The 19,212-nt window shown below is 52.6% G+C and overlaps 9 protein-coding genes across 9 annotated transcripts; 4 read left to right on the top strand and 5 right to left on the bottom strand.

The window, feature by feature from the left end:
- Positions 1-275: 275 nt before the first annotated feature.
- Positions 276-1,748, bottom strand: J4E85_000052 (uncharacterized protein; the record flags this gene model as incomplete). Its single annotated transcript, XM_051464346.1, has 1 exon — positions 276-1,748. One exon carries the CDS (start codon positions 1,746-1,748, stop codon positions 276-278), a length of 1,473 nt encoding a protein of 490 aa, XP_051330867.1.
- A 416-nt stretch (positions 1,749-2,164) lies between these two features.
- J4E85_000051 (uncharacterized protein) lies at positions 2,165-3,932 on the bottom strand (the record flags this gene model as incomplete). The annotated part of the gene is made up of 6 exons (XM_051464345.1): positions 2,165-2,719; positions 2,887-2,967; positions 3,016-3,102; positions 3,155-3,240; positions 3,454-3,641; positions 3,835-3,932. The coding sequence occupies 6 exons, from the start codon at positions 3,930-3,932 to the stop codon at positions 2,165-2,167; spliced, it is 1,095 nt and encodes a 364-aa protein (XP_051330866.1).
- A 635-nt stretch (positions 3,933-4,567) lies between these two features.
- On the top strand, positions 4,568-6,413 carry J4E85_000050 (uncharacterized protein; the record flags this gene model as incomplete). Its single annotated transcript, XM_051464344.1, has 2 exons — positions 4,568-5,032; positions 5,088-6,413. The coding sequence occupies 2 exons, from the start codon at positions 4,568-4,570 to the stop codon at positions 6,411-6,413; spliced, it is 1,791 nt and encodes a 596-aa protein (XP_051330865.1).
- Positions 6,414-7,870: 1,457 nt separating this feature from the next.
- On the top strand, positions 7,871-9,406 carry J4E85_000049 (uncharacterized protein; the record flags this gene model as incomplete). The annotated part of the gene is made up of 2 exons (XM_051464343.1): positions 7,871-8,169; positions 8,224-9,406. 2 exons carry the CDS (start codon positions 7,871-7,873, stop codon positions 9,404-9,406), a joined length of 1,482 nt encoding a protein of 493 aa, XP_051330864.1.
- Positions 9,407-9,957: 551 nt separating this feature from the next.
- Positions 9,958-10,678, bottom strand: J4E85_000048 (uncharacterized protein; the record flags this gene model as incomplete). The annotated part of the gene is made up of 3 exons (XM_051464342.1): positions 9,958-10,119; positions 10,170-10,420; positions 10,474-10,678. The coding sequence occupies 3 exons, from the start codon at positions 10,676-10,678 to the stop codon at positions 9,958-9,960; spliced, it is 618 nt and encodes a 205-aa protein (XP_051330863.1).
- A 417-nt stretch (positions 10,679-11,095) lies between these two features.
- On the top strand, positions 11,096-12,850 carry J4E85_000047 (uncharacterized protein; the record flags this gene model as incomplete). The annotated part of the gene is made up of 1 exon (XM_051464341.1): positions 11,096-12,850. The coding sequence occupies one exon, from the start codon at positions 11,096-11,098 to the stop codon at positions 12,848-12,850; it is 1,755 nt and encodes a 584-aa protein (XP_051330862.1).
- Positions 12,851-13,461: 611 nt separating this feature from the next.
- Positions 13,462-15,183, top strand: J4E85_000046 (uncharacterized protein; the record flags this gene model as incomplete). The annotated part of the gene is made up of 1 exon (XM_051464340.1): positions 13,462-15,183. One exon carries the CDS (start codon positions 13,462-13,464, stop codon positions 15,181-15,183), a length of 1,722 nt encoding a protein of 573 aa, XP_051330861.1.
- A 155-nt stretch (positions 15,184-15,338) lies between these two features.
- On the bottom strand, positions 15,339-16,553 carry J4E85_000045 (uncharacterized protein; the record flags this gene model as incomplete). Its single annotated transcript, XM_051464339.1, has 4 exons — positions 15,339-15,560; positions 15,612-16,324; positions 16,375-16,397; positions 16,456-16,553. The coding sequence occupies 4 exons, from the start codon at positions 16,551-16,553 to the stop codon at positions 15,339-15,341; spliced, it is 1,056 nt and encodes a 351-aa protein (XP_051330860.1).
- Positions 16,554-17,343: 790 nt separating this feature from the next.
- J4E85_000044 (uncharacterized protein) lies at positions 17,344-19,045 on the bottom strand (the record flags this gene model as incomplete). Its single annotated transcript, XM_051464338.1, has 3 exons — positions 17,344-18,562; positions 18,618-18,751; positions 18,860-19,045. 3 exons carry the CDS (start codon positions 19,043-19,045, stop codon positions 17,344-17,346), a joined length of 1,539 nt encoding a protein of 512 aa, XP_051330859.1.
- Between the last annotated feature and the right edge of the window lie 167 nt (positions 19,046-19,212).

The raw sequence follows: 19,212 nt of genomic DNA, 5'->3' as shown, positions 1-19,212 counted from the left end.
TCCGAACGAGGTAGCCACGATAGGCCATCAGAGGCTGTAAGTAGGCTTGAATTGTTCCATACTATTGCATCGAGCTATTTACTTGTTGTCGTTAGTCATTATCATAAAACGTTATTCATCATTGCGTCTTTTGGAGCAAGAGTACTACGCAAAGCACAAGCATCCGCCACTCCGCTTTTCGTACACTTTCAGCTTCTCCTTGGGTATCTGCGATATGTAACAAACGATTTCAAAGGGAGTATTCAACGCTTTGGAGATGTGAACCGATCCGATTCTCAAATGACGCGCACTGTTGCTTTACCTTTCCCGAGGGTTTGGGACGATGATATCAGCATGCTTCTGAGACGGTCTTCAGCTTTTGTCAGCTCCTGCCGACTGTTCTGGTCGAGATCTGACGGCCGGGGCCATGGTAGCCACGCCTTTATAGAGTCAAGGGTACCAGAACGTGCTCGTGATGCCGGAAGAGTGCGCATAGACGCTCCGCGGTGGTGTGAAGGGGTTCTGCGTGGTGTTGCAGTCTGAGGCCGTCCGTTGGATGATCCATTGGCGTCCTTGCCAACGTCCTGCATTGCCGACGATGTATCGAGTGATAGTTGTTTCGAAGCTGTAGGCGCGGCAATGGTGATTGCCGGGTGTGAAGACGAGGTGGATGCGTGGACTGCCCAAGCGGGCCCCGAGTTCTGGGCTTCGACCTGTTTCGAGCTGCCAGCCTCTTGGTCTCGGAAAGTATCGCCATCTATGGCTTTCCGCTTACCACTCCCACCACTGATGACGCTCTTCAAGCTTCCGTATGCTGATTGACTACGCTTCTTACTGCTCTCGGCCCTACCCTCTTGCGCCAGCCGCTCGCTGGAGCTGCTCGCTTCAGGCACTGCCATGAGTGTGTTGTCTGCGGCAGTCCATCCTTGACTGATCCTATTCAAACGACCTCGGCTGGCCAATGCTCCTGTACTTGCAGCCCACCCCGACCCCCCGCTTGTTATTTCGCCTTGTGGGGGTAGGTGAGAGTCGTACTCGTCGGCTAGACTCATTCTGCTTCGGGCGCAGATCTCGGCAATGGCATCGATGGCGTCTCTGATCTCAGGGTCCACCGCGCGAAGGATGGCCGAAAAAGAGAAGTCGTCAGCGGAGGGTAGCTGCTCGCTCCTGCCTGCCAGACCGGCTGACAGGGCCGACGCATGTGTCTGCCCATTCATGGCGAAGGAGCGTGGCGTGTTGAAGCCGGAGCCAGAGCGTGATGCGTGCCGCGAGCCTGAGTATGTGCGTACCACCACGGGCTGGCTGGTGACGGTGGTCCGGCTGGATGTAGACTTTGCAGACTTGCTCTTGGAGGGCGAGGAATGGAAGGCGGGGGCGTTCAGGGCGCGCAGTGCAGCAGACTGGGTCGGCGGCAGTGTGTTGGTCAAGGTGGTAGTCGCACTGGGCACCGAGCCTGAGCTCGCCGTCAAGTCAGACAGGCCCTCGGGAGCATCTAGTGGTTGCGTGTGGGCGAGGACGGGCTCGTCGGACAGTATAGGCTGGGCACTAAGGGTGGACGTGGTGTTGTTCCCCAAGAGGGTCGAGAAGACGCCCAATGGTACCGACTGTCTGGTGGTCGTTGCAGGCGTTGCAGGCGTCAGTGGGTGTGGGATTGCACTCGACTCGGCGGTACCTGAGCCATGTTGCTCACAGTCGGTCGGAGGGGCAGCGCTGTGCGGGAGCCGTGGCGCCTGGAAGGGAACGCGCGGATCATTAGACATGCCGGCCATTGTTGTGGGTTCTGGTTCCGTAGCTGCAGGTCAATGCATTGCCGCTATGCGACGCCGTCTGAGTTGTTGGGTGAGCTGCCGTGATCGAGGAGATGCGCTGGCGCCAAGCTTGGCGGGTTATTTTGTCCCACCCGCCTTCCATCATTGGGCCATTGCCGCTTCACCCTACGCAAATTCCGACATATTGAACGAGTTGCATGCCACTTGGGATGCGACGCCCAATTGTAGCCATGCAAGACTTGGGATATTCTTGTTGCCCCTAAGAGGCGTCTCACTGGCTTGACACCCTAAAATCTTTCCGACGATAATCTCGACATCCCCGCCGCTCGATATCTGTCTGTCTTGCACGACTACGTGGTAACACATGTGGACCCTGCGCATGGAAGCGCATCTGCCTCGCAGCGGTACTCCAGATCTCAAAAGAGCATCCCGTCGTCTGGCTTTTCGCCTTCTATCCGCTGCGCGCGCACCAGTTCCGTTGTCTGCCTGAGCCTGTCGCTCAACCAAGACACCAATCCACCTGGCATTTCGTCAAGTATCTGTATTTCAGCCTTGACGTTAAGCATCAGCATTGTCTGTAGCTCCTGCCTCCAGCCCTTCTCGGGACCCTCCTCGGCGCACAAGTTCCACTCCAACATTCGCGCTGCTTTGTTGCGGTCGCGCGCCGTCAGTCTCATCAGGCCTTGAAGTGGAGATTTCGTGCTCGTCTCTGTGTGCACTTCGCCTAGCGAAGTCCCGCTCATGTGGTGACTCTTTACACCGAGCCAGCGGATGTTAGGCAAGCCTGGTGTGGCTGTATCCGTGGATGTAACGTCTTCGTGCGCAAGACGATAAGACCCATATTTGTACGTCGATAGTATGGCGATACCGTCAGGATCAAGGTCCATCAGAGCATACATGGGGATCTGAGAAGCCTTAGCAGCTAATTGACTCAGAAATTTCCGTGAAGCGAGGTCTGGATATCCTTTCGCCTGTCTTGACTATTAGGTGACATTGGCAACAGACACGGTCAGGCTTACAGTCAGTATTGTTCCGCTCGAGCCCAACGTGTGCCACCGTGGTGAACTCATCAATGACCTAAAGGTCGCCTAGGTATGCATTAGCGGTAACATAAGTGATCCCAAAGCATCGACCATACCTCCTTTTCGACAATGAGAACCCATTGCACGTCTGTCAAGTCGAGATTGTCGTTATCGTTGACACTGGGAACGAGTATCCCCTGCTGATGTGTTAGGAAGGTATCACTGAGCCAGCACGCTCGTCAAACCTCTTTCTCGCTCATGCCATTGATATGATGACCATCGTTTCGAGTCAACCTAAAGCCGCCCGCCAGCAGGCCTTTCGCGGCGGCAGTCTGAAATTGGCTATCAGCTGTGCTTCCAGAGAGACGACCGAGACAAGCGCACCACGTTCAATTGTAATCTAGTGATGCCGAAGGTACAAGCCAAGTCATCCACGTATCGGTCGACTATCGACTGCTTGATGAACAAGTCTGGATGTCGATAATACATGTCTCTACCTCAAATCAGCTTTTTGTTGTCATCATACAAAGGCAAAGTTGACCTCTTCGTCATGACGGTACCAGCGACGAGACCGGCATGGACAAGCTCGAGTATACGAACTAGTACAGCTACACGGCCATTAACGTACTCAACATGTACAAACGATCGGGTTCACACACTGAAGTTCCATGCCTCTTGCGCACTTGCTCCTGGAAAATTGATATCGCGTTCCTTCGGTTCGGGAGTCTGTTCTTGGCCGTCGGCTGTGGTAGATCGTCTGCGAGACAGAGCCGCACGGGACTTCAGCGTGATAATGAGCGCTTCATGATCCTCTAGCTGAGCATCCACAATCAACTCTATCATCGCTTCGATACGAGCGATCACCCAAACTCTGCACAAGGTTAGTCATAACCCGCTCAGAGTGAGAGCGCCTGAAGAACCTGTCACGTATGGGTCCTAGAGCGTGCTCCTGATGGTGATACCGAGGTGCATCCTGAACGGACAACGCTGTGCCATTGGTTGAGGTTGAGGATGAGCTGTTACACATATCCCACGGTATATTTTCCCGTTGGGAAGTTGCAAACAAGAACTCATCTTCTGAGTCCTCCTCTTCCGTGTCATTAGGAGCGGCCTGCATGTCATGTTCACCAAACAACATGTCATCGAAATCGCTTGCGTCCATGGCGAAGTGCAGAGTGGCGAATGATGGTATGGAGCCTCGCGGATACTGGGTAAGCTGCTAGCAGGTATGTGGCCGACTACTGTGAGTTCGATATAGCAAGAGGTCTGCACAGGGCGCTGCAGACAAGAAGCCAGCCATAGAAAGCGTGGTCGGGGCGTGAGTGCTGCGAGACGGCAGGCACGACACGTGCAGGATACACCAGCAAAGGCAGTTCTATTCGCGCGTTCATCACTAAGCCAATAGCCCCAGGAATCGCTGTGAAACTGCTTGGTCCACGTCTTGCACGAGTAAAATAGTGGTGCTCGACGTGTTGATGTTCGCGTTCGTTTCGCCGTAACGCTAAAAGGAAATCAGAGCATGAAATCGCTAAAGTACGCGCCATTCGAGCAATTGCACCCCAGTCGCACTTTCCCGCACTAGGCCCACATCAGCCCACTAGTCGTTCGCGGTTTCCACGCGCTGCGCGTCGCGCCTTCGACCTTCGCGTCTCCTCCCGCATCAACGTCCGCTACCGCAACCACGCTGCTTGTTCAACGACAACAACCTTTTCAGAATTGAGCGTCGGCCCCCTCACTATCGACTCGTGATAGACCTGCAAAGTCTATCGGCCGCACTTTCAGCAACCACCGTACACTATGGAGGACCCCACACCCATTGCGCCGCTGCCCCAAAAGCGTCCACACACCGACGACGACGATGTCGAGCCTACCGTATCAACTCCGTCAAAACAGATTCGATCAGAAGCCTCTACACCCCTCTCAATCCTCTCGGTTCAAACCCCGTCACCCCTGAAGAGCAGCGCTCCGAGTTCAACCGCCCCAAACAGCAGCAATGTCTCTGCTCCAACCCCATCACAACCAGCCAAAAGGCGCAAGTTGACGTCACAAGAGAAAGAAGCCCAGCGTCTAGAAAAGGAAGCGAAGGCCAAGGCGCGAGAAGAGAAGAAGGCGCAGAAGGAGGCCGAGGAGAAGGTCAAGGCAGAACAAAAGGCACAGAGAGAAGAGGAGAAGCGCAAGAAGAACGAGGAACGAGATGAGAAGAAGCGTCTGAAGGAGGAGGAACAGCAACGGGTAGAGGAGGAGAAGGCAAAGAAGGCACGAGTAAGTCGACCATCGTCCTTGTAGTACGACCTGAACAGTGCTAACCTTTGGATAGTCCCAAATGAAGCTCAACGCTTTTTTCGTCAAGCCAAAGGCGGGATCAAGCCCAGGACAGGCCGTGGTAGCTTCATCCCAGAACCCTACTGCCTCGTCCACATCTTTACCTAGCGCATCCGGAGTCAAAACTAATTTGGCCCCTCCATCCCCACAGAAGAACATCGTCAAGAACGCTCAGTCAGACTACGAGCGATACTTTCTACCGTTTAACCTCCCTCCACATACGATCCTCGCTCCCATAAATCCTCTGCTCGACGATCCGGAGCGGCTGGAGGCTGCGCGAACACGGCTAGAGAACCTTATCGCGCACAACGGTACCGGTACCGAGACCATCACACGAGAGACCCTAGTATCTTCTTTCCCGCGACGGATTCGACCAGCGCATCGGACTGCGACCATCGCCGAAGTTATCGAACGTGTGAATGGCTCATCGGACCGTCCCATCGATTTGACTGTCCACAGAAGCCCGTTGGAGATGCTCAGAGAGATCCCAATGAAGTACATACACTTCTGCAAGGATGTACGTCCCCCGTATTATGGCACCTATACCAGGCCTTATACCGACGCGGAAGCTTCTCGGCTCGCACGAAACCCCATTGCCAGGGTCCGACAGGACACCGATTATGACTACGACTCTGAAGCAGAATGGGATGAACCCGAGGAAGGAGAAGACCTTGACTCTGACGGCGAAGACGACAACGAAGAAGATGCAGAAGACGACTTGGACGGTTTCCTCGATGATGAAGAAGACCCACAACTCAAACGGCGACTCATTAGTGGTGATTTAGTTCCTGTCAGCACCGGCTTGTGCTGGGAGGATGCCGATAGGGTTTCCAGGTTGAACGATGGTTCAGATGCTATATGCACCGACTTCAAGGGGTTCTCAATGGGCTTTCTGTTGGATCCGCAGATGACTTCAATCGATCCGTTTTCTACGGCATACTGGGAACCGGATCCTGCGACCAATGCAAGTACCGCCGCTGCTGCGAAGAAAGACACTAAGAGCGCCATGAACCCTCCGCGGGTACCTCTGGTCCAACGCTCTATGAATGGTCTGCTCAACACATTGAACGGCCCACAGAAGTCAACAGGAGGAACTCCAACTAAGCCTGCAAAAGCTAAGCGATTGGTACCCACTGAGCAACTTGAAGCTTTCAAGGCCGAAATTGAGGGCAAAGATCTGACCAAGATTGGCATGATTGAGGCATTGAAAAAGGTATTTCCAAAACTACCTAAGGACGCCATCAGCAACACCTTGAGCGTAGTTGCCGCAAGGGTAGGACCTACCGAGAAAGAGAAGCGATGGGTGCTTGTCAACACCTGAAAGTCTCAACGCTCAACGTTGCGTTCAGCTGGACGTTTCCCTTTTTGCTCTTAATGTACATCAACTTTTCATACATGTCGGTAAACCCCGGCGCCAACTACCTGTGGAATATGTGGGATAGTCTTTTAGCATAGCGGGTGAAGGAGTACGGGGTCAAGGCTGAGGTTCAAGGTGCTCCAAGTTATCATCAAGCGATATTTTAGCTTTCAAAGTCAGTCCATATTTACACGCTTTGTAGGAGGTGGAGAATCGAGCTTATTCCAGGAGCTATAGGAAGTCGTCAAATTCACGCAATGAAGAACGCGTCCACGCTGCAGTGGATCTTATGTACCACATGGCTGTGACCCAGTAACTAGGGCATTAGTGTGATGCATGAAATGCCATTATGAACAGAGTCAACATGCTTGCAACGAGCAGTGCAGCGATTGAGACGAATGCGTGAAGTCACTGCGTGTTCCACATGGCGTAAGCACCGTAGAAGTGCAAGCGCTTTGTTACACCCCTTCGTCCCTAGCAAGGCAGCCCTGACACACACTACGCAGCCGTCAAAGGATCATGCTATCGCGCGAGCATGTTTTGCAGAGCAATCAGGCTCTCTGCTCCTTCTGGATCTAAAAACGAGTCAAAATTAATGCAGTGTCTTCCAAGTATACTTTACGCTGGCACGCATCCACTTTGTAGACAAGCTTTAGCCCGTGAGCAACAACGAGAACGTCGTGCGGGGTTGCGGGATTGAGATTGCACGGCTATTTCCGAGGGTTTCCCTTGAACGCATCAGAATCTCACCGAGCGGGTACGCAATCTACCTGCCTCTGAGATTGCAGACTATGGTGAGCGGAAGGTTAAGAATAGCGACTGGTGTCAGATCCACACCTGCAGTCGGGTCCGTGCAGCGGGCGCTTGGAAATGTCGCGAGACAACCCTACCCAATCAGCCTGGTCTCGTAAACGCCCGCTATCTTGGTACAACTGCCTACAATAACGATCCAATCATCAGTGTCTCTGCGACGGCAAAGTTTACCATCGGAGAGGGATCATCTTTCTTCCTGGCGCATGTTTCTATTCAAAGCGCCCATGGGGGCATCTCCCCAGGTCGTGGTACTTCCACAACGGCATCAGCAGGCGCTCTCGGCAGCGGTTCAGTCCCATGCGGCTCTAGATGGCGCCCAGGGATGCACTCATGCGCGTCCAGCAGAAGCAGTGTGGATATTCCCGCATGCAAGAATAGCTGGGCCCTTGCCTAACTGGCTGACTGTCCGCATGCTCATCTTAGTGTATCAAGGTACAGATGATGGAGGCCTACAAAGACATCCTACAGCCTCTGGCACCTCCGCAATTCGAGTTTGAGACGTTTCGTCATCGTCGTCGTTCACCTGGCCTGTTGGTGTTGTAAGCGTTGTCCAACACCTTGTTACCTGCTTTCAGCTTGCTGGACTCAAGCGTCTCTCATCTTCCATGATGGCGTCTTTCGTTTTGTGCCTTTCCGCAACTTTGCTGTTCACTCAGTCTGCAATTGCTTCAAACTGCACCAAGAAACCAATATACGTCGACATCCACAAGCGGGCCGTACACGACTCATCAGAATTTCAATATGGATCCTTCATCGGACTAGGAACGCCAGCACAGAACCAGAGTCTTTGGCCATCACTACAACAGAACCATATCTCTTTCGCGTCGAGTAACTACTGCAAGAACACAACTCTTGACAAATGTGCCACGAGTACAGGGGGCTTCTATAACGATCGCGACTCCACTAGGTATGCTTGACTGTCAATATGATACTTTAACCTGTTAGCTGACATGTAAAATAGTTTTGTGAAAGATGACAGCTTCCAGACCTTGGATGATGACCAAGAGGGTTTCACGGCATTCTTCGGTCGAGAGACCTTACGACTGTACACACATTACTTCGAGACGGACGGTGCATCACAAACATTAGTAGAGAACAGCACGATCGAAGTCGCAGAATCGGGGTCAATCACACCTGGAAGAGTTGGCATGGGGTTGTCTTCCACTCTCCTTCGGGACCTGGCTGCACAAGACATCATTGCTGGGAAAACATACTCGCTCTACATCGGACAGGGATTCAAGCGTGCCGGAGGCGCAGTTAACGGTAGCAATGTCTTTGGGGGATACGACTCAGGTCGCTTCACGGGAGAGACACACAAATACGCCATGAACATCGACAATCCGAGTCCAATGAGCGTCCGCATCAAGGATATCGTCATCACCAAATCTGAAGATAACGCAAACGTATCACTATTCGATAACACGGTCTTCACTGATATGAAGACACGGGCAGAGGACTTCGAGGCCCAGATTACGACTGAACAGTTTCCGTTCTCCCTACCGTATCAGATCACCCAAAACTTCATCAAACGACTGGGCGCCGAGAAGGACAACACATGGGGCGATAATTCTCTGAAGTTGAAGAACGCTTTCAACGGCACGTTCTCGATAGTGCTAGAAGATGGCTTCACAGTCACGCTACCCTCTGAAGTCCTCATGAACGCTTCCAACATCACGCCCATCCAAGACCGAGAAGAGTCAGCCGACACACCATTTTACCTCGGAACCGCTTTCCTTGGCCAAGTCTACTTGATGGCGGATTACGAGACCAACAACTTCTTCCTCGCTGAAGCTATTCAAAAGAACAACATGGTCATGCCTGTCACCTTCTGCCCGAAATCCACGCCCTCAGCCTACGAACGCCCCAAGCAGTCCGCATGGGAAAGCCAAGGTCTCATCGGCGCGGTGATTGGTGGTGTAATAGGCGGTATTGGTATTATCTGCGCAAGCTATTGCATTTGGATCACTTGGATGCGCAAGAAGGATGAGCGCAACTTGAAGAGGGAGTTGAAAAGAAACTCGCAGAGGAAGATGGAGCAGATGGACATTGAGGAGGCACAGCCCAAGTTTGACCCGCCACCACGGACAGTGAACGCGGCAAAAGCTATGTTTTGGAGGAAGAATAAGCCGGGTCTAACGTTTTGAGCGGGTCGCGAGAGTTCTTTTCTTCTTGGAGGTGTCCGTCTTTATACCCTGGGCTAGCAGTGTGCGGCTCGTTTGATTCGGATAGCATCTTGCAATCTTCACGCTATTTTGTGGTCATACCCACACGGAATTTGCTATGATCTGTGATGTTTGACAACGAGTCTATTGCCCGTAGCGACAGTTTCGCTATGACGTTAATCATCTGAGATTTCCTAAAGCCATCCGCTTGAATCGCGGATCGTGACAGTCACCGTTCTTACCCAATTCCTCGTCTACGTACGTAATCTGTGTCTTCATCTAATAGTCTGTGTAAAAGTGTCGATGGTGTTGCCTTCCAGCAGATCACGAGAAATAAAAAGTCTCAATCGACTCGTCAAGACGGGCAATTCGTACTAGGTGTGATGTCAATGTGACCGTAACCTGAGAGACAATAGGTGATGGCGAAGACGTATTTTGATTAGAAAATCGCGATGTTCGCCATGTCAAGTTCTTGTTTACAATATGGTACAAAGTCTGGCAGTGGTTTTGTACAGAATCGAATTGCGTCCAGGTCATGATTCGGGCGAGAAGCTGAAGCCAAGCGGTGCGAGTATCTTTTCTTGCACAACCTTGTTGGCCACTTCGCCGCCACGCTCGAGAGCGACCGCTCCGACGATGGCGTATAGAGAGGTCATAAGGACGGTTTCAAAACCAGAGCCTTGGAGGTTGTCCGCCTGTAATTCGTCAGCCTGTGGACTAGGGTGTTGTAAAGGTTCGAGCATACCCTCTTGGGTGTCCACCGTGTGACCTTGTCCAGACGATATCGCTCTGCTATCGGTGCTAGCCGTGTCTTGCTCAAGACCAGACTCTCGGCCTCGTCAGTCAAGCCTTGCAGCCCATTCAAGGCGGGGTGTAGGTATGGTTTGCGTCCAAACTCGTCGCTAATTGGTACACCAGTGGGATCTCTCGGCCATTGATTCTCCTGCGGCGAGTTTATGAGCGCCTGTGTTGTTTGTAGTTCGACTATCCTCCGTCCTGCCCTTTGTATTAGCCTCCCATCTGCCCGCCTTTGCAATGTGCACACATACCCAAGTATGCTAGTCGGTCATTGAACCCTCTCCTTCCGTGGTCGAAGCTCTTGTGTGTGACGGCTAACCACTTTACGTCTTCTCCCAGTATTTTGTCTCCTCCGGGGCCCAACATGCGTATATACGCATCGTCCAGCTTTTTCGGGTCCTCATTGACCTGGTAAACGCCCCCTCTGGCTTTCGGCCGTATCCTGTGAGGCGCCATCATTCGCGGAGGTGTCTGTTTCCATCGTGGCCTATCGACGGCTGGTGTAGCTTCTGCGTCATATTCCGTGGACCTCGATGGGGTGGTGCTCGAAAATGCGCATGCGGAGGACCGCACGAAGGACGCTCTGGATATTTGCGCGGGCCGGAGTGATGATGAAGCGGTCGAGACGAGTGATCGGAGCGGTCGTTTGGAAGTCATTGTGGCACTCTCAAGTGGTGAGCGAGGTGTGAGAGGCTTGATTGGCGGCGGGCGGGCGTGATGCTGCTGGCGGAGGTCAGTTCGGATCATCGAAAAGTTGCGGCACGCGGATCGCGCCTTACCGCAACGACGCTAGCACCAGTCGCGCCTGCCGTTCCCCATCGTGCGCACCCCGATACGCGACGCTTCCCCTTGCTACGCTTCTCTTGGGTCATCATGACGAGCGCTGGGGTTTCCAGGCCGCTGAAAGAGTTACTCGCCGAACAACTGCCCAAAGACGTGCCCATCACCTTCTACCACTACTCAACACCGCCCTCCAAGTCCTCCGCCCTCTTCTCCGCGCCGCCCCATGGCAAGTCCGAACGAACATACTGCGAATCGCAGACCTTGGCAGCGTCGATAGTTCCAAAAGATGGAGCAGCCTCGGAACTGCCCGAGGAGCTTCTTATATTGGCAATTGAAGTCTTGATCTACACCACGCGAAACCTCACGACCATCTTCGTCTCCAAAGCCGACTCGACAGGTTATATATCCGAACTACAATTACCGCGAGCCCAGTCTGCGTCACCTCTGAAAGCCATTTGTGGAACCTTTGTATCCTGGCTAGCACGAGAACGACAGAGGGAAGGGAAGAAGCTGGTAGTGTCTCTCTTCGCCAGGGCACAGGATCAATACCTGTTTCCGGCAAGCATCGAGAACAAGAACAAGCATGTGCTAGATGACAGAGGCTTGGTGAAGTGGTGGTGCAGAGTGCTCGATCCCATCATATGGGAGTACAAGGCTGAAGGAGAGCGGAAGCCCTTCGCCGAACGGCTGGTTGATGATGACGGCTCCAAGGCGGACAGCACGTCAGTCCAATCAGAGTCCACGGCCAAAGGCTACTTGGTGATACCGGGCTTCGAGCCATACGACACGCTGCGATACATTCCTCCACCTCCCGTCTCGAATACCCCGCGACGCTGGGTGGCCACCCACCCGCTGCTACAAATCGCTCCCTATCCTGCCGCTCCACCGCGCTGCCTCGTACCACACTTTCCAGACGATCCGAAAGCCAGATTTCTTGACGAACTGGACGAAGAACTTCCCGATCGGGGTACCGATGCCATGGTAGTAGATGGAGGCACACCTTCGAGAAGCAATGGGCACTGGAAGAGCGTCAAGACACTTGACCAGTTTTGGGAATTCATGGCCTTCAGGCAAGAGTGCTCATCAGGGCGTATAGTGGGCTTCATATGGGTTGTCATAACACCACCCAAGCCTTCGATACCCGAAGAAGACGAGGACATGCCTTCGCAGCAATCAGCGTCGCAGTCGTTCTCACAGCTTGAATCGCAAGAGAACATGTCCAGTCCAAAACGGAAGAAGGCTAGTCGACGCAGGCAAGAGGCTAAAACTAGGTATGGACCAATTCCCCTGGTTCTGCCAAAGATCAAGAACAGCTCTTCAAACTTATCGACGGCATCCAACGTCTCTTCGAGCTCCGCCAAGAACCTTCCCGAGAACAGTCCATACTGGAAATGGCCCGCTTCCTCACGTGGCACCATCTGCTTTTCGCTTAAGAACTATGACCGCGCACATGAGGTCCTTTTGCAACAGAGTTTCGCAAACCGAAAGGCAGCAGCACGAAGTACGAGGAAGTGGAAAGAGGAAATTGCTGTTCTCGGGGGCATGGACGATTGGAGCTTCACAGTCAAGGGGATAAAGGAGTATGTAGCTCCATTAAAACCTTCGGATGCAACAAACGGCGTGACACCTACTATGGTCATGGGTGTGCGAAAGAAGAGGAAACCCGATACCCCATCAGAAGCGGCTGTTGGCGCAGAAAAGCCTGCAGAGTCCGCGCAAATACTAGGAGAAGGCACAGTCAGGAAGAAGGCAAAGCTAGAACCCACACCCATTACTAATGCAAGCGCTGCAAATGGGGTGAACACTTTGACTGCAGGCCTGGTGCGTAAGAAGCCGAAAAGTTGAGAAAGGCTGAGCTCAATCGGTATATGGCATTTCACTTGATTCCAGGAAGGCTTCATTTGGTATAACGAAGTGTTCTGGCTGACACACGTCTTTATCTCACTCACACGAAAGTGTGTTAACGTATTAATATGTCCTTGCGGACTTCATTTCAAGCACAAGCTATATGATGTTCCGTGTCGAGAAAGTCCGCGAATTGTATAAAACTTCCTTCATCAGGTGGTCAACTTGAAAAGTGAACGAGTCCATAATCTAAATTGAGTAATCGATTTACAGATGGCCATCTATGGAAATCGTTGGCGGATGAACTGCTTTGTCGGTGTGCAGGAAGTTTGATCGCAACAAGCGATCGCGATCCATGGATGTCCCTGGCGGTGAAGTCGGACCGTTCGGATGTGCAAACGATTGTGGGACAAGAAGCTGCTTCGCTTTTAACAGCTGCAGTACGTCTGCTCTTTTGCCTGTCTTTGTGATACTGCATCTATTCAATACCCCTGAACATCGTCGAGTGGTGCTGCGTCTTGGCGGTCGTGGCTTCCTGGTTCTCCGCAACCTCCGCGCTGCGAGATTCGCCAACACCCCACCCTCATTCTAACCCTACCACATTGTCGCGCATGCTTCGCGCGCCCAACCTCGCGACGGGACAAGATGTCTCCATGTCGCGCACCATCATTGCGACCGGGTGCTTGATTTGGTGGGTGATAGTTTGGAGCGTCTGTGCCATCGGCTTCGTCCAACTATTCCGCTACTATTGGAGGAGACCCCAGCAGGCAACATGCGTAACGACGTTGGAAGAGCACGAAGTCCCCCAAGTCACCGTTATACGGCCAGTCAAAGGCCTCGATCCGCGATTGTACGAGTGCCTTGCAGCCACCCTCCGCCAGACGTATCCCAAAAACAAATTGAACACCGTGTTCTGCATTCCCGAGCGTTCCGATCCTGCCTTCCCGATCCTCGAGCACCTATGCAAAGATTTCCCGGATGCCGATGTACAGATCTTGGTCGAAGAGGAGGATCCGCTGCTACTGAAGGATAACAACGCGCTGGGGCCCAATCCGAAGATTAGGAACATGAGTCGCGCCTACAGGGAGGCCAAGGGCGACATCGTATGGGTACTTGACTGCAACGTCTGGGTCGGCAAGGGCGTTTGCGGGCGGTTGGTGGACCTGCTATGTGGATTTGGAAAGGACAAGCATGGCAACAAGAAGACAAAGTACAAGTTCGTTCACCAGACGCCTCTTACGGTAGATCTTGACTCGCAAGGTCTCTCGCTTCAGGACAGGAAGGAATTGCTCGGAGGCAAGCCTGAAGCTGTAGCTGAGTCAACTAGCATCGCGGCAAGCACGTCTTCCGATCCGCGCAATCACTCCAGCAGTACTATCAGGAAGCTGCTGCAGCGCGGCGGAGGACGTCTCGACGAAGCTTTCATGTCTTCTGCTCATGCCAAATTCTACCAAGCCATCAACACAGTCGCTGTGGCACCCTGCATTATGGGCAAGAGCACCATGTTCCGTCGCTCTCATCTCAACTACGTTACCTCATCGAACCCGAACCGCGCCCCCGGTATCGACCACTTCTCTGACAATATCTGCGAGGACCATCTCATTGGTGATGTGTTGTGGAAGCAACCTCAAGCTTTCGAGGAACGAGGCTACAAACCCGAGCCAGGAACGACAAAGGAGGCTTGGGGCAAGCATGCAATGCTCTTCGGTGACTTTTGCTTCCAGCCAATCAGCCATACGTCTGTCATGGCCTACCTGCAACGTCGCATTCGATGGTTACGAGTACGGAAGTTCACGGTGACTTTGGCGACGTTTGTGGAGCCAGGAACAGAAAGCATTCTTTGTGGACTGTATGGCGCATATGCTCTGACGACACTACCCTTCTTCCACAGCATCGGCATCAACCCAACATGGACCTCCTTCTTCCTGATCTGGCTTCTACACCTATCCGCATGGTGCCTTGTAGACTATGTCCAGTATCTGCTGCTGCACTGCGCGAAGACTGTCGAGATCGATTCCGACACCCCTGACTTCATCCTGCCTCAACGATCAGCCTCTGCGTACCACCGTACCGAGGTTCTAGAACCTCTGCTTGGCAATAAAACACCAGGTGAACCTAGTCTACTTGATGGCGCGAGGAGAAACTTCGTAGACTTCTTATTTGCGTGGCTCGGCCGCGAGATTTTCGCATTACCAGTCTGGGTCACCGCCTTCTGGGGAGGTGTAACAGTAGAGTGGCGAGGCAGGAAGTTCTGGGTGGGATTGGATATGAAGGTCCACGAGATCTTGCCGCAAGAGAAGGAAGTCAAGAATGATCAACACAAGAAACGTTAGGATCGTAGGAGGAACCATAATTGTTGTTGCATAGCGTGCGGTCCCGGTAGCATTTCAGGCGTTCAGATGAGAATACGGACATTATCAGCCGACGTTTCCGTTGTCACATCACTGGTGAAGGAGGTCAATTTTGATTCAAAAGCTAACGAGTGTTTTTAATCTTGTCGAGCAGGATCTAGCTGAACGCTTCCAACCACAGCGTCGATCTCAGCCATCACATCTGGCGTAAGCTTGTCTATAATCTTCAAGGCTGCACAGTTGTCCACCACCTGCTCTGGTCTTGATGCGCCAGTGATCACCGCGGAGACATGCGGATTCTTCAAGCACCACGCAAGCGACAACTGCGACTGGCTGACACCCAGCTCATCCGCGATTGGCTGCTCACAGTTAGCTAGATGCCATCAAGGAGGCATGGGGACTTGGTTTACCTTCAATTTCCTCGCTGCGCCGATCATACCACTCCACTCATCATTTCCATATCGGTCGCGCATTCCACTCACAAAACCATCTTTTCCTTCAGCGAACCTCGATCCTGCTGGCGGCGCATCCGGACTATCATTGTACTTTCCGCTAAGCAGCCCAAACTTGAGCGGCGAAAACGTAGTCAACCCGATCCCGAACCGCGTATAGAGGCGCTGGAACTCGCTCTCCACCTTCTTCCTCTCGAGCAGGTTGTACTGCGGCTGCTCCACTACTGGTGCGATGAGACCTAACTGCTTCGCTATCCCGCAAGCCTCGGCAATCTCGTCTGCAGACCATTCTGACGTGCCCCAGTACAAAGCCCAACCCTTCTGCTCGATGACATGGTTGAATGCGCGAACTGTTTCTTCCATGGGTGTGAGGCGATCCGGACGGTGCGCATACACTATATCGATATACTCCAGATCCATGCGTTTGAGAGATGCGCGAAGACCCTCAATGATGTGTTTGCGCGAGAGACCGTGGTTGTTGACAAGCACTTCGCCATTTGCGCCGCCCCAGTTGAGTTTTGTGGATATTACAATGTCGTTGCGGTTCCACGCAAATTTCTTGATGGCCTGGCCCATGATGATCTCGGACTGGCCTGCGGCGTAAGACTCAGCCGTGTCGAAGAATGTGATTCCATTATCGTAGGCCGTCTTCATGATGGAGAATGTAAGTTCTGATAATGACGTTAGTGGAGTGGCTGATGAGCGTATAGGCATAAAGTACCATTCTCGACGTGGCCTCCAAAACTACGATCTGATAAGTCTATGCCCAAGTGCATCCAGAAAAGAACATGAGTGAACGTACGTGAGCCATCCTCCTAGGCCCAGCGCAGATACGTGCAAGCCTGAGTTACCTAGGCGGCGGTACTGCATGCCCGTCTTGCGAGGTTCTTCCCAAGCCATCTTGCGTTCGTGTGGGCGATTTAGTGATTGAACAATAAGTTGATTTGCTATGAATGCTGGAACAAGGTGATACTTCGAGTACAACCGCCATTTCCAGTCACAAGTCCTACCAAAGCCTTCAAGGATTCTGCTGACTACACTCAAAGCGGCGGGTCCTCCATGAAGGGCGATGCCGGCGATGTAGCCTGCCGCATCGGACGGACAACCTCAGTTGGGCAGTTGCAGCGAGTTGGGCGCTGTGCTGCCGCGGCCTTGGTATCCAGGGTTTCGGAATGACTCGTAACATCGTGGAAATTCCGGAGGTCGTCATTGATCCCCGCAATCACGACATGCGATGGTTCTGGGCAATTGCGGGGCGCGGTAGGGAAAGTGGATCAGACTAGAGACGTCTTTGTTGAACAAGGCGGCTCTCTGCAGCCGACGCAGAGACGCAGACTCATCATACGCGCAGTCGACGCGCGATCATCCGCAACGTTGCGTAGGAAAAATACAAAAAGGATAGTTCAAAGCGTATTGGAAGTATAAGTGACATAATCTTCGATGATATCTCTTTGAAAATGGTATAAAATGGGTATCAAAGCTTTGGGATTCGGACTTGGATGCGACCTCGGGTTGATCTCAATGACGGGTCGCACATAGTTCGGTGCAATTGAAAGGCGAGGAGGCATTGGTTGGTAGTCGGGTACATTGAAAAGACCATGTGATGCTGCAAGTACCACAGTCCGCATGCGGTTATGCATGTTGACATTAACTCTCTGTGGATTCCACCGGCTATCGTTTCCCAACGAGATCAGAGTGTGAACCTGAAGTCTAAGCGCTTGTTGCCATCTTTCTCTCGGGAGATGATGTCTGCTTGGTACAGAGCCTTCTCTTCCGAAGTCATCTGTTCCCACTGTATCTGTTTCCTTTTGTTAAGGCGGACCAAAGTCTGCCGCTGCACAAGGAAAGTAATGACACTCAGCGCGCATATAGCCACAAGAACAGAGTTTCCCTGCTTGTAGTACGGGCCATCGTACTTGCGGTAGATCTGTGAACTAATCAGAGATCCAATTTGCACAATGACATTGTACGTTGCGGCCGTAATCGCACGTTTCTTAACATCAAAAGTGTTCTCGGAGATCCAAGAGGAGACCAATGGATGGAAATATGGGTATCCGGAGATCAGCGTGATTAGGGAAAAGCGGCCCCATTCACGGCCACCATCGGGTAGCGTCAACAACGCGATGAGAAGCGGCATGATCCAGAACTCGCCGAATATGCAGTGGAAAGTGCGTTCGTTGAAGTAGTCGCTTGAGTATGCCAGTGCTAGCATAGTGACGACCTGGAGAGCCGCAGACGGAATCGTCAACATGTTACTATTGAAGGTGCTGAAGCCGAGACGTTTAAGCGTGAGAGTGAGGTATCCTTGCACCGGCGAAGCAGGGATGTACGCGACAAGGCCGATGAAGTATAGACCCCACATGGAGGAGTCGGACCAGGCCGCGCGGATGTCGTTGAACGTTGCGGGCTCTTTGAGAGCAGTAAGGCCTTTGGCTGGGTCGTCTCGGAGTATACGGTTGACCATGATGACTTCTTCCCGCTCAGTGTACCAACCTTGACGCCAAAGTACATTCTTGGTGGATGTCGGCGCGGTGGGCAAATACAAGTACGAAAGAATGGCAATGACGACCGTCAAAAGGCCTTCGAGAAGGAATAGCCAGAACCAACCTGGCTTTCCACCAACACCGCGCATCTCAAGAATCCCCGCCGCAAGCAAGGCCGAGATGACACGCGCAATGTTGAGTGTCGACCAGAAGGCCGCCAGGCGTAGAGAAAGTTCCTTGGACTTGTAAAAGTAGGTCGCAAACAAAATCACACCCGGGATGAAACCCCCTTCGCAAAGTCCGATGGCTGCGCGGCCAAGGTAAAAGGAAGTTCGGTCGTGCATCCACGCCTGGCCCCAAGATGCAGTTCCCCAAGCAAGCATCATGGTTGGGAGAATATACTTGAATCCATAGCGTTTGGTGAGACTGTAAAAGAACACGGTCAGAGAAAGACTTGAACAAGAAAAACGATGATACTCACAACTGCACTGGAAATTCAGCAGCCAGAAAGCATACCAACTGTATCGTTGTTCCGTTGTTGTAGTCGTCAGAAGTCAACCCGAGGTCTTCCAGAAGATTGTCTGCGAGCGCATTCGATATGTTTCCACGATCGAGCTGTTGAAGTCAGTATTTTTCATCGACTAGCACAATGTATGAACTTTCCTGCAGCCCGAACATCATGAGACAGAGCCATGTGAGTAGCCGGAGGTCTGTCTTCCGCACCACACGCCGTTCTTCCTCAATCGTCCAGCTCGCCTGGGGGTCGAAGCGATGCCGGCCTTCGTACGTCTCGTGGGGTGGGACGATATCCGCAAGTTCCTCTCTACCCACGTGGGCCGATGATTTGAGCGAATTGGCATCTTCACTGATCCGTGTGGTGTGCGGGGATGCTTCTATGTCGTTGCCCATCGTCAAGGGCTGCGATTGTCGGCTACAGCACAATTGCCACGAAGGAGGGTTATTGCTGAGATGTGATAGACTGGACACTACGTATTCCCTGCTATGCTATCTTGTCTCCTATTTATTACTTTGGACATGGCATGTCGCAATTCAAGCTCATCCCGTCGCCATCGTCG

Source organism: Alternaria conjuncta (assembly GCF_024043145.1).
Source record: "Alternaria conjuncta strain BMP 0040 chromosome Unknown scaffold_1, whole genome shotgun sequence".
Taxonomy (NCBI): Eukaryota; Fungi; Ascomycota; class Dothideomycetes; order Pleosporales; family Pleosporaceae; genus Alternaria; species Alternaria conjuncta.
This window is presented reverse-complemented; position numbering and strand designations above follow the sequence as displayed.